This window comes from Parasteatoda tepidariorum, chromosome X1 (genome assembly GCF_043381705.1).
Source record: "Parasteatoda tepidariorum isolate YZ-2023 chromosome X1, CAS_Ptep_4.0, whole genome shotgun sequence".
In the NCBI taxonomy this organism is placed as follows: domain Eukaryota; kingdom Metazoa; phylum Arthropoda; class Arachnida; order Araneae; family Theridiidae; genus Parasteatoda; species Parasteatoda tepidariorum.
The window spans coordinates 12,987,242-13,001,014 of record NC_092214.1 but is presented as its reverse complement, the minus strand read 5'-3'; the positions used below and the strand labels follow the sequence as shown (position 1 = coordinate 13,001,014).

General features: G+C 28.7%; 1 protein-coding gene across 1 annotated transcript in view; it reads left to right on the top strand.

Moving 5' to 3' along the window:
- The window catches only part of LOC107454823 (defective in cullin neddylation 1 domain containing SCCRO), a 67,652-nt gene that overhangs the window by 34,899 nt on the left and 18,980 nt on the right, over positions 1 to 13,773 (top strand). Inside the window, exons 4-5 of the mRNA XM_016072130.3 lie at positions 344 to 474; positions 9,236 to 9,318. Coding sequence (XP_015927616.1) covers positions 344 to 474; positions 9,236 to 9,318 — 214 coding nt within the window. The remainder of the gene's footprint in view (positions 1 to 343; positions 475 to 9,235; positions 9,319 to 13,773) is intronic.

The following is a 13,773-nucleotide window of genomic DNA, read 5'->3' as shown; positions in this document are numbered from 1 at the left end:
CCCACTTTCTTGTTCCAGTGGGTCTATTGAAAACTTATGGGATCTAATCTAGAGGTCAGTTGGTGCATAAAATCTTGCACTCGCAACATTTTTGCAACTTGTTGAGTCCATGCCACATTGAGTTGCTGCACTTCTTAGATGCAGGAAGTCTTACACAATATTAAGAGGTATTCTGTGACTTAAGTCAACTCAGTGAATATTTTGATGCATTCAGTTAATAAAAATGCTTTTGTTAATGAACATTTTTTCTCTAGATTATATCAAATAATTTATTTTTGATAAATGATGAAATATTCCTTTTGAATTATGTTACATTACAATAATAGTAAATTTTGAATTTCAGATGTGATTCTATAGAAAAATTGAAGCATAAACTGCCATCTCTTGAAAATGAGCTAAAAGATGCTGTGAAATTTAAGGACTTTTATAATTTTACTTTTAATTATGCAAAAAATCCTGGTCAAAAAGGTTTAGGTAAGTTTATAAAACAGCAGTACTTTGAAATTAATTATATGAAAGACTAGTGTTGTTTGGTAGCTGTTTTTCTTAATTATCAGATATTAACATTTTTAATAACCTATGAATAAACTACAAATCCCCAAAAAATATAAGTCTAAATGTGCTTATTGTCCTTTTGAGAGTATCTTTCTTTTTTTGAAAAATAAAGTGGTAGCACAAAGGTTTCATTATCAACATTTGTTTTGGAGATATAAGATAGTTCTATGTACCATAACATAGTAGTAATAGAAATATTTGAGCTTGAATTTGAAGTCAAAACACAGTGATTTTTTAAAAGAACAGAAAAAATATATACTTGATGTATGCAAATATGTTCTACCACTTTTTTTTGCATAATTCTGTATGATATGTCGACCACTATGTGTGGTAATACATTAATAAGTTATGATACACATAAATCCTGCTTTGATCTACCAAAAAGTCATGAGCCATAACGTAATAAATTTATGAAGTTTAAATATGTCTATTTTTATGTTTTGACAAGCATGTGGATTTTTTCAAAAAGGTTGTGTTTAAATAAAATTTTACTTATCAGTATTTAATCAAATTCAATATTGACCTTAAAAATTAGTATATTTTGTTTTATAAATCTTGAGTAATGCATTTATAAGAAAATAATTTTTTTAATTTAAAATTTTATTTCATATATATATTTTCAAAAATGCATAAATTACATTTCTCTTTTAGTGCAGGTTTAAATATATTATAATCTTAGCATTGTAAAAAAGTAGTACAATAATAGTATATACTTTTTTAGTAACATATTCAGTATTGTATTTTTAAATATCTTAATATTGATTAAATATTTCTATATATTTAATATTGATATATTTCTTATTTTATCAATATTGAGTATTGCATGTAAAAGAAAATAAGCAATTTTTTTAATTTCAAATTTTATTTTATAAAAATTTTTTTTAAAAAAATGCATAAATTATGTTTACCTTTTAGTGTAGGGTTAAAAAATAGTTTAATCTTAGCCTAATAATAGTATTGAATGTAAGTAGTCTTTTTATAATATGGAATATAAGTGGTATAATATTATATTATTGAATACAAATAGTGCAGTGGGAAAACAAAAGCCAATTTTCGCTGATGATATTTTAAGTTAAAAAATTAGACATAAAAACATACTTTCTATTAATAAACATACCCTTTTTTTTGATGGATTTGGGTTCCTGACCCATAAAATATAGATGTAGTGGCAATCTGGGAAGTATGGTCACAATAGTTGTGTCAGGAGAAAAGTCTAAAGTTTGGTCATGTTAATTTTACTTTTTTGTGCATTTCGTCATCTTGAGAACTTTATTTGCGAATTAACCTTTTGGCTACGGCAACAAAGATAAAAAAAATTCTCCTCTTACCACGGCGCTTTCTTTCCGAAATTCATCCCCCCACCTAGTCTGTGGGAGGTAACTACTTTAACCAGTTATGAATAGGAAATATTTTGTTGCAATTTGTACCTCACGTTTCCTGCAGGGAGAAGAAGCAGGGTTGTAGACCAGTAGTTATTTTTGGTATAGTTATACATATTCTGGCATACTTTTTTTTTTCTAGTGAAGAGAAAAGCTAAAACATAATTTTTTAAAGCTTTTTCTAAATATGTTAAAAATTTCTCTAAAAAACAAGCAAGTTTTCTTTTATAAGTTATTTAAAATTTTTATTATTTAAAAACAGGGTGTATATTAGTGATCTCGATTCTTGAAGGATTATAAATAAACTTCTACAAGAGATACATTTATAGATAATTTTCTTCTAAGTATATTAGCAATTTTTCTAAAAAAGAAGCAAACATTTTACAAATTATTTAAAATTTTTATTTTTTTTAAAACATGTATTTTGATGTTCTTGATTCTTGAAAGATTGCATAGAGACCGCTACAAAAGAAACACTTTACTTTGATAAATCGAGCCTTGTTTGAAGATTTATTATTGTCTTAAAGTTATAAACAAATTTATCACATTAGATATTGTTAATAAAAGAAGCTTTCAAAACTGGTTGAAATGCAATATGAATAAAACAGTGAACGGCATAATTTTTATTTTATATTTTAAAAGTTTATTTCATTTATCGGTTTAAAAAATGATACCAAATGCAAATTTTTATTTTCCAGATTTTGTTTAATTTTTTTACTTGTTTTTCTCCTTTAATATTGCATAAAGTGCCAGTGTTTTCATCATAGAAAAAAATGGGTGACAATTTCTCACCCTTTCTCAAAAACAGGGTGAGATTTCAGAAAGTTAAGTGAGATTTCTAAAAACTGAAAAAATACAAATAGACTTGGAAAAAAAATCGTTTCTTTTATTATAATACATTTTTAACGTCTTCTATTTTTTAAAGCATTGAATATTTTTGCTGCATCATCATAGAAGATTTTGCCTTTACTAGGTATTTGTCCATCTTACATTAGTGTATAAAAAAATTTGAATGTCTTATATGAAAAACCATACCTACAGTAAACACGTGGTTGCAGAGAAATGTGTTCTGAAAGGGGTTCCGTGGTTCGGAGGGGTTGTGTTCTTTTGTTCGAAAAGGTTCTGAACAATACCTACTGGTAAATAGGGAAGCTAGATAACGGGGCAAGTGTTGAAAATAATGAAGATCCAGGAAGAAAAGTGAAACTGATTTTATTCTAAATGACGTAATTCGAAGCTTTTTCCAAAATGCGAGAATTTCGCGAATTTTGAAATTGATTTATAGAGTGCGCGAATTTCTCGCGGTAATCATTTTTTAATTCGAGAAAAGAAAAAAATTTGCGAGATTCTCGCGTTCTCGCGCTGTAGTGAAAACACTGAGTGCACTCTTAAAAAATTGAAAACAAATAGCATAAGAGAAAAAAAATTATATTTAAATCATTAATATTTTTATTACATAAAATTAATTTTGAAATATTGCTTGTTGGACAAATTGAATACGTTTAATGCTAATTATTTAAAATGCCTTTTAATAAACGGGATATTTCTGCAATAATATTTCGTACATAGAACTTATCATTTATTCATTTAACTACGTTATTTATTTTTCATGCTTGCACTTAATTATTAAAATATTCAGTTTTTTCCTTTTTTTAATAAAAAATACTGGTGATAAGAACAAAGCTATGTAGCTAATACTTATGAGATTACGTGCATATGACAGTTTCTGTGTACATAATTCTAATACATTTTTTTCGCTAATAGAAAATGAACTTGTAATTTTTCTTAGCAAAAATTCGCGTGTCTATATGCCTAAAAATTTTATGTCACATTAAGAAATAATAAAATAAATTAAAAAAGTAAAAGAAATTCAAAACAAAATTTTGGAGCATTTGATATCTTTAAAATTTCAATAACGGTACATATTGTACGCTAAATGTTTCATTGTATCCAATGTTACATCGCTAAGATTTGATAATTTGTTTATAATATAATTAGAAGTTTTACGTATTTTTATTTCTGTTAAAAGCTGCAAAATTCAGTTCAAAAGAAAGTATCTGTTGATCTGAAATCTTTTACAACTAATGCATTAAAAATAAAAAGTTTCAAGTCATCTATCAGACACATCCATACAAGCTCAATTGATATACTGAATGCAAAACATGCACTTACTTTGGTGATTGTATGGTCCTTTCTTCTGGTGTGGGGTATTAGCTATTGTTAAAAATTTTGAAAATGACACACCCCGAAATATATTATCAATATTTCTGAAGATCAACAAAGCAGTTTTATTGCAGTTTTATATACTTAAGAAAAGAAAAAAAGAAAAGCTGTTAATTCACAAAACAGGGAAATAACACGATTGGGTTGAGTAATTAATCTTCTTTTAAGTTTGCTATTTTATTCTTTTCTTATAGCATAATGATATTACGTAGAGCAGAGCTGAAACACTAAATACGTTAAACATTTATTCCCTTTTTTTAATTTGAAATAAACCATATAAAATATTTAAGTATACACCAACAATAATTTATTTAAACAAAGGTAATTTTTATTACTATGCAAAAAATTAGCCTCAACTTATACTTTAAACCAGGAGTCCCCAACCGTTCCGTACCTAAGAGCAAATACCAGAATATCGGTCGAATGGCGGGCACCATTTATTTTTTTAAGATAAATTTATAGTTGATAGACATAGGTAATAATACACACTACATACAAAGCACAAAAAATTTAATTTTACAAATTAATTTAACTTAGGGATATAATTGGTATTAATATTCTTGTGTAAAATAAATTATTACTAAATTGCTTTTTCAAACCATACAAAGTATAAAAATTATTTATAAAATATATAAAATACAGTCAATGTGATCTTTGGCATTGCATTTCACTGGCCAGCACTTCATAATTGGGAGAATACGGTGAAATTCCTGCTCGCAAGCAATCGTCAAGGTGTTCATCTGTAAGTCGGGATCTATATTTTGATTTTATGATATTTATTGTTGAAAGCAGTGATTCACACAAGTATGTGGAACCAAAAAACGACTTTATTTTATATGCTGCTCTTTTTAAGAATGAAATTCATTTCTGACGACTATATTCCAGAATTTCTCATCTGATACAATAGTTTTGAGGATAATGTCATTCTGAAGATCCAAAATTTCTATCTCCACTTCTCGCCTTACTTGAAGAAATTCTGAAATGTGTGTTGCTATTTTGGTCACGTTTATTTGGTTGGTAAAAGGATTTACAAAATATGTAATCAAATATCTCGATTATATAAAATTGTTGAAAGCGCTTTTCAAATTGATCATGCATGGAAAATGCACAAGAGACTTCATGTTCAAATGTGATATCCACAAAACTAGCTTAGCTCTGAACGAGTTTATAGCCCCTATCATTCTTGCTATATGTTTGTCCATTCCCTTCAGCTCTAAGTTTCAATTATTTAATTTTTCCGTTATGTCTGTTATGAAACACAAATCTGTTAGCCAAAGGGGATCTCTTAGATCTAAAAATATTTGATTTTTGGCTGCAAGATAATTTTTTATTTCCTCAATTAATTCTAGAAATATATCAAGTATTTTACCTTTACTGAGCTAACGTACTTATGTAAGTATTTGCATAGCATTTTATGGGGAAATGGAAAACTGAAATATTTTATCTTTTGGCACAAGCAGCGGGCGCACCTAGACCGATCGACGGGCGCCATGGTGCCCGCGGGCATAGGGTTGGGGACCCCCCCTGCTTTAAACAATTAAAATAATGAAAAAATATTTTTAATGCAAAAGTTTCATTAAAATTTTTTATAAAATGTTATTATTATCAGTAATAAAAGCTGCTTTAATTAGAAAAAAACAACATATTTTTAAGATTGGGACGATTTGTTTCCGTAACATTTGGAGGTGGGGTAGTGTTGAGCGCAATTTAATTAAAATCATATAGTCTTTTTAATTGAAATCATATAGGATGATCAAAGTAATTATTTGTGCTAATTAACTTTTTAAGAACTCTTTTTATGCATTAATTTCTGAGTTTAACTTATGCATTTGATGAAAGTAAAGAATTTATCCGACCATCAGAATTATAAATTATCATCTCTTCAAATTATGAACATTTCTGTTTATCAATAAAAAAAACTTTGTTTTCCGTTTTTTACATTGCCATTTCGTTTTTAAACCAGATAAAATGATTCGGAACAAGATGAACACATTTCACACAAGATTGCTTTAATTTTATTTACCTTTCCACTTTTTTTAAAAAATTTTTGAGATGTATACTTTTTTAATTGTGAAGATGATCTTTCTGCAACCAATCTTGAAGATATTCATTGAAATTTTTTGTAGCAATTAAAATTCATTGTCATGACAAACCATTAAAAATATTTTTTTTAATTAGTGAAAAAGCTTTGACTTTTTCTCATTTTTCGTTTTGGAATATTCAAAGAAACTATTGCTCTTCGTCATAATTTTGTCATATATAATTACATGGCGTCATGAATACATATATTTATTTGACATTCTGTCTGATCAGAAGTTTCAATAGGCCAAATATTCAGAAATGAATTCCTTTGAAAATATGGCTATATTTCTAAGGACCCTATCCATATTGGAGTTTGGCAACTTTGTCTTTTTAATCGATGTATATAGAGAAAAAATTGATGGATATTTGTTCAATTGTGACTTTTTAAAATGTGGGTATATGTCCCAATAAAAAAGTCTATAATTTCCTTCAATTTCCATTATGCGAGTTGAAATTTTTAGATTTAAAACTAATAAATAATTTTCATTTTTATAATGATTTGTCTTGAAAAGACCTTCCTAACAATATAGTAACCGGATTCAAGAGGTTTGAAAAATTGGTATTTTATTATTAGCATTATATTTAGAGGAAAAAGGACAAGAGTAGACAACATGAATAGCTTTTTTTCCTAGTCAAATTTCCTCTGTGAGATGTCGTAAATAGGTAACATTAACATGCAGGGAGCAAAGAAAGAATCACCCTGAATAACTTTTGATTTAATGATCGTATCTTTAAATTCTAGGACTCCATTTTAATATTTCGAGGGTGTGACTTCAAATATGCTAATCAATTTATTCCAACGATATTTTATTTTAAGTTACGTATTCAGGCAGTAAACATACTTTCTCTGAATAAACATAACTTTTGTTCAACGGATTCGATTTTTTAACCCCTGTGTATAGGGGGTAGCAGTAATCTGGGAAATATGGTCCTAAGTTTGGACCCCCAAATGTTAATTTTATTTTTTCGTATTTCGCCATAGCTGGAGAACTTAAAGGAATTAAAAAAAATTTGCACGCAATTATAAAATACTTTTATCCAAAGATAATGCGATACGAAAAATAACTTTTTGTAAATATTTATAATTTTTTTTATTTAATAGTAGTCTGAAAATTTTTTAATTGTACGGTACACAGTTTTTTGCCTCATTTTAAAGTATTTAATTCCACGTGAAAAAAATAGAAAATTTGAGCGAAATTGGTTGAATAGTTCCTCAGAAATCTAGTTTTATGCATGTGACTTTTTTAAAATTTAATTTTTAAGGATTAGCCGTTTTCGCTCAAATTTTGTATTTTGCCCTCTAGAAAACTTACAATATTTTGTAATCCAATTTATATGTGAACAAGTAACTTGTTTTCATAAATATATTCGCCAACATGATGCATAAATAGCTGAAATGACGGTTAGAGATTGAGTACAGAAATCCCGAGATGCGAAGTTACGGCATTGGGAAGAAGTAAGAGGACTGGCTCAGAACAGGAGGAAGGCTTTATGTGCCAGCTGATGCGAAGAGGATAGACAGAGATAGATTTGACTGATTTCCCTTAAATTTTGCTTTTTAAAAAATTACATTCTTTGAAATTATGAAAAGAAATATATACCTTACAATTCGAAATTTTTCAACTATTATCAAGTAAAATAATAAAAATAAATAAATGATTATCAGAAATTATTTTTTGCATGGAAATTTCTTTTAATAACGAATTTTATAACGGTGCAAATATTTTTTGATTTGCTGAAAAAGTTCTCAAGATATAGCAAATTAAGCAAAACGTAAAATTAATATTAAAGGGTTATTATTAATATTAATACGAAGTAAAATTAATCCTGATCAAGCTATTAGGACCATATTTCCAAAATTCTGACTACCCATATATTTTGAAAGTAATGAATCTAAATATGTCAAAAAAAGGATATATTTATTCATGGAAAGTAAATTTTTGTGCCTGATTTTGTTGCTTAAAATATCATCTGCACAAATTGATTAGATTATTTGAGGTCATCCCCATGAACCATTATTTGAGTCCTAGTTCGTGAAATTCCGCAATTAGATCAAAAGTTATTCAGGCTGTTTCATTTTGTGTACTGTACAATACTTTCTTAATTACTTTATTGAAAAATATAATAGTTTATTGGCAATCTTCAAATTAAAACTGTATCATTGTCTTGTAACAAAGCGCAGATTTCACTTCAACAGAAGTTTTAATGTTATCGGACCTGTGTATCTCGAATCTCACAGGAAAGGCGAAAAATTTGAGATAAAGAGATTTCGAGTTATACAGATCCTTCAGAAAATTAAATTTAAGTAACAAATTCGATTAAAAGGGCTTTAATTGTTTTCAGTAGAAAAATATAGGCTTTTCTGAACATTAATTATACCACATATATCTATTTACTTAAAAAAAATTTTACATACCTTTAACACTGAAAATAATCTTTTTAAAGATTTTTGATGTCTAACCTTCTTTATTTGTTACGTTGTTTACTCATTTGTGCTCAATTGTTAGAAATTCCAGTAAGAGATTTTGAAAAAAAAATTTGAGATAGACATGGAAAATACATTGATTTTATATAGTAAATGTCAGGAATTTTAGAAATTTTGAGATATACAGGTTTTCAAAATAAAGGGGTTTGAGATAAACAGGTTTAACTGTACCTTATATGAGGGTAGGTATTTGTTACAGTCTCAATAAAGTAAGAGCTAGAATTTCGGGAATGTCTGGGCTTTTAAACATTAAAATTTGGTGTCATAGATGCATTTCAATTTTTGAGCATCTTGCATAAATTAATCAACAGCAAAACAAAGTTGAGTGGCTCTCAATATTGTGTTGTTCTGAATATTGTGCTGATCACAAATAAAATTGAAATAATATTAATTAAAATTTAGTAAAATGAAAACTTAATACAAATCTGAGTTATATATATTCAGTAGTAGCTTTTAAAATTTCAGTTACATGCAAATTCATTTATTTAATGCTCTATGTTTTGTATTTCAGACTTGGATATGGCTATTGCTTACTGGAATATAGTTTTAACTGGTCGGTTTAAATTTTTGGACCTGTGGTGTCAATTTTTAAAAGTGAGTTGTCATGGTTTAATATTATTTACTAAAATTTTAATCCTATTATAATCAAAAACTTTATGTGATGTCTTTTCCTGCCTTCTTATGTCTTTAATTCTTCAGCTTTTCATGTGTAATGCGTCTGGATCATTAATTTGTAGGCAACATTCTTTTTTTGGTTCTAAGCCAAGTTGCACTTAGATCGAACCAATCTTTTTCTCTTTGGATAAGGTTTCATTTACATTATCGCTTATTATTGGTTTAAGTATTTCTCAGTAACTTTAAGTCTCCTGTTCAGCAAGATCTGCCTGTAACCTTTCTTGGAATTTATTCTTATAAAGTTCTAAATGCCTAGGTTTTAAAGTTCAATATCTGCTAGCTTCCTATAAGGTGTTTCTTTTCTATAATAGAGTGTTTTTTTTTATCAACATCTAATTTTTGACGACGAAGATGAAAAGTGATTTGAATCCACCTTTGCTCCTCTATAGCAATGCATCCAATAAGTTACTTCGGTGTCTAAGGATTATAAGAAAATGTCTACCCATCAGGTAACCTTAACGTCACTTTATGAATATTCTTATGCTGAAATATTGTGCCACCAATCAGTAATTCTTGCGATTAATTTGCTACAGCAAAGTTGACCAAAAATTTCCATTTGGTATTAGTCACTTGATGTAATCTTGCTCTCGAATATTAGGCTTTATCACAGTGTCATTTTTGATTTCTGCAACGAAATATTCTATCAGAAGTTCATATCACTTGTGGGAAATTCTCAAAAGTATTTTCTAACAAATTATATAAACTTTCCCTATCAGAGTTTTCTCTGTCTTCAGTGGATGCATGAACACAAATTATGCTGATAAAGAATGTCTAAATATAATGAATTTTGTTATATACATCAGAATTTTTAAACTGTCAAAGTACACTAAGTACACTTTTTTTTATTCCAATCACTGTTCATAAGAAAATAATACAAAATATAAAATTGCAATGTAAATGCAGACTCTGGAGAAACAACATTTTAAAGAAACTTGTTGAAGGGCATGCATTTGCTTATAATACTTAATAATTCTGATAAAAATACAACTTTGATAACAACAATGCTATGATAATAACAACTTCATGCTTATTCAAGGTTAATAGTTCTTTGTTAATAAGAATACTACTCTTTTCATAATACTTAAAATAAAATTATTTGGATATAATATTGTTAATGCCATTTTTTTCAGCATTTCATTAATAGAAGCATTTTTTTTATATTTAGGGTAATGTTTAATGTAGTAGAAGATGCAGGGCTTGAAAAACCGCCCGTCCTCGGCGGTCAAAAATTCCCCACGGACAACAAATTTCTCGAATCTAGCGTCCGCGCGGGCAACCATTTTCCCGTTAATGTTCGTGATACATTTTCAATTTTTGTTATCTTCCAAGAGTCTAGCGCCTCACTTCTAAAATGGCCCTCTAATCTCGAAATACAGCAACATACTGCGCATGGTGGAATTGATGTTTTCTCTGTCTGGGAGTACTGCAGCGGTTGAAATGTGCTTTTCAGCAATGAACTTACAAAAAAACACATTACTTACTGGTCTTAAACAAGAAGCGTTAAACGCATTTATGAACATCTACCTAAATGGAAAACCTCTTTCAGATTTCTGTGCAGAAACTGCTGTAAATCATTGGCTTGATTGTGGAACTGGCAAACGTCATATTTGATTCATTTAAAAAACGCAGTACCATCGGATAAATTGACATGATAACTGACATATAACTTAACCTTTGTTATTTAAATTATTTCATCAAAGAAATAAATTATTTCATAATAGAAATACTAGGTTTTACAATTAGTAACCTAGTATTTCTTTTATTACTGTTTCAAAGGAGGACGGGTTAATTTTTGGAAAAATTTCTGAGTTTTTTCGAGCCCTGAGAAGATGATTAAAAGCAACAAACATTTAACCCATTTATTATATGCATTATAATGGCACAAAGTAAGAAATCCAATCGAATAATTATCCTCATTCAATGATGGTTTAATATTTGTGTTATCCCTGCTAAGAGGAACACTAATCAGGGGTCTGTTAAGAAGAAATTTGGGTCTGTTAATGGACCCTTCACATAATTAATATCTTTTCATAAAAACGGACCCTTCTCAAAATGATTTTTCTTTTAATCGAACCCTTCACAAATTTGTTTATCTTCATTATAATAACCCTTCCCATTGAATAAACCCTTACCAGGGTAGAAAACAAGAAAGATGGGTGTAAACGAATTAAATTTTGCCTTCTGCAGACGATTCTTCCATTATTCGTCAGAAATGAATATTCTGCTTTCAGCAGTATAGGCTAAATACCAAATATTTGTGTGTTGCATCTCTAATTTAGTAGCAGCAATTACTATTTATTTTTGAAAATTTAAATTTTTTTAATTATAATTTTACAATGCTAAGCATAATCTTGTATCTATTTACAATTTAAAAACTCCCAGAAAAAGTTTTTTGCAATAACCGGACCCTATTTGCACAAATTCATAAAAGCAGGATCCTGATTGAAATAATGTGAGTAATTTTTTTAACAAAAAACGGACCTTTTACAAAATGTCTGGACAGACCCCTGCTAATTGTTAAATTTGAGCATTGTTTTCTTTTTATATTTCCAACACTTCCACTCAATATGAGCATTAGGGTTTTATTTACCTTTTGCAACTATAAATCATATACGCTAATAGTTTCAAGACATTTATAATGTTTTCAATTTGGTAGTCCTTTGATCAATATATCTGCTCCCATATCACTTGTAGATATCATATCATTTGTAGATTTGTAATATTTGAGGGTGATATGGTAATTTTTGATTGATAATATATTTTGTTCGATTATGATATAATGGATTTTCAGGTAGTTTAAAAGCATTAGAGTTGTCACCAAATAAAGTAACATAACAAAATGTATTTAAATTTAGCTCTTTTAACGCTTTTTGCTTATATAGAGCTTTCTTAACACTTTCAGTTGACAATATATATTCAGATTCTGTTGAAGACAAAGTTACAGTTCTTTACTTTTTAGTTAGTTTCCCTTGAGGTAAAACTGTTACCTAATTTAAAACAATTACCAGTATAAGATCTTTTATCATCTGTACATTTAGCACAATCAAAATCAGTATAACCAGTTATTTGTTCATTATTAAATTTAAACATTACCAAGTCCATTGTTTAAGATTTTAAGTCATTAATGTATGTATATTTAACAGAAGCGCCACCTTTAATTTTCTTTAGATTTATTTGTTTTAAAATTTCATTTTAGGTTGCGTGGCAACCAGATATAGTTGTTTTTTTGTTTAAGTTTGGAATATATTTTTTTAGAATTCGTTTTGATGCTAAATTATTGGTTATTAAAAGGTTAAAGTTTTATATTTGTTGTCATTCATCTGTAGAACTTGTAGTTCATTTGATTGATTTTATTTAAAAGGCGTCTGCATTATTTATTTCAACTTATTAGCGACATTTTGTGGCATCTGCGACAGGACCGTTGATATGCCACTTCTGATTTGAAAAATGTTTTTAGCACCAAAAGAATTTAAAAAGGAAGATCTTATTATTGTTGCCCAAGAAATTGGCGAAGTATTACCTCAAAAAGCTACTGTATCAGATCTGAAAGCAATCATTTTGAAAAGTAAAGAATATTTAGCTGATTCAGATTTTGTAACAAGTGTATTGGCAGCAACTATCAATGATCGACGACAAAAGGAAGAATATGAAAAAAAATTGAGACAAAGAGAATATGAAGAGAGAGAAAATATAAGAAAACATGAACTGGCGTTGGCGAGACTTCAAGCTACATCGTTTGGAACCGGAGAGTCTCCTCCAAATATTATTAGTGCCAGAAAGCAGTTTAATTTTCCAAAATTACAACTTAGGCAATTTTGTGGAGATATAAAAGATTGGCTACCATTTTGGGAACAATTTGAACAAATTCATAACGATACAGATATTGCACCCTGAAAACAAATTTCAATACCTGATTCAAGCTACAACTGTTGGATCTTGAGCTAAAGAAGTTGTAGAAACCTTTCTGTCAACCTCTGCAAACTATACCAAAGCAGTTGATAGCTTCAAAACCTGATTTGGCAAGGATGACCTTTAGGTAGAAGTTTATGTTAGGGAATTGTTGAAGCTCATATTTTCCATTCAAAAGCATGAAAAAATATCTATGACGTCTCTTTATGACAAACCAAACTAGAGTCATGTCTTAGAGCTTTAGAAATGTTAGGTGTTACGACCGTGAGCTTCAATACTATTCCCTATGGTAGAATCTTGTTTCCAAGAAGAGTTTCTGAAAGCATGGAACCGAAGTTCTTCGTGCATTGCTTCTGTTGACGCCAAGGAGCGATTAACAAACATCATGGCTTTTCTGAAGACAGAAGGTGAAGAAAGAATTAATTTGGCCAAGTCAGGTTTTGGCTTGGGATCTGATGAAAAATG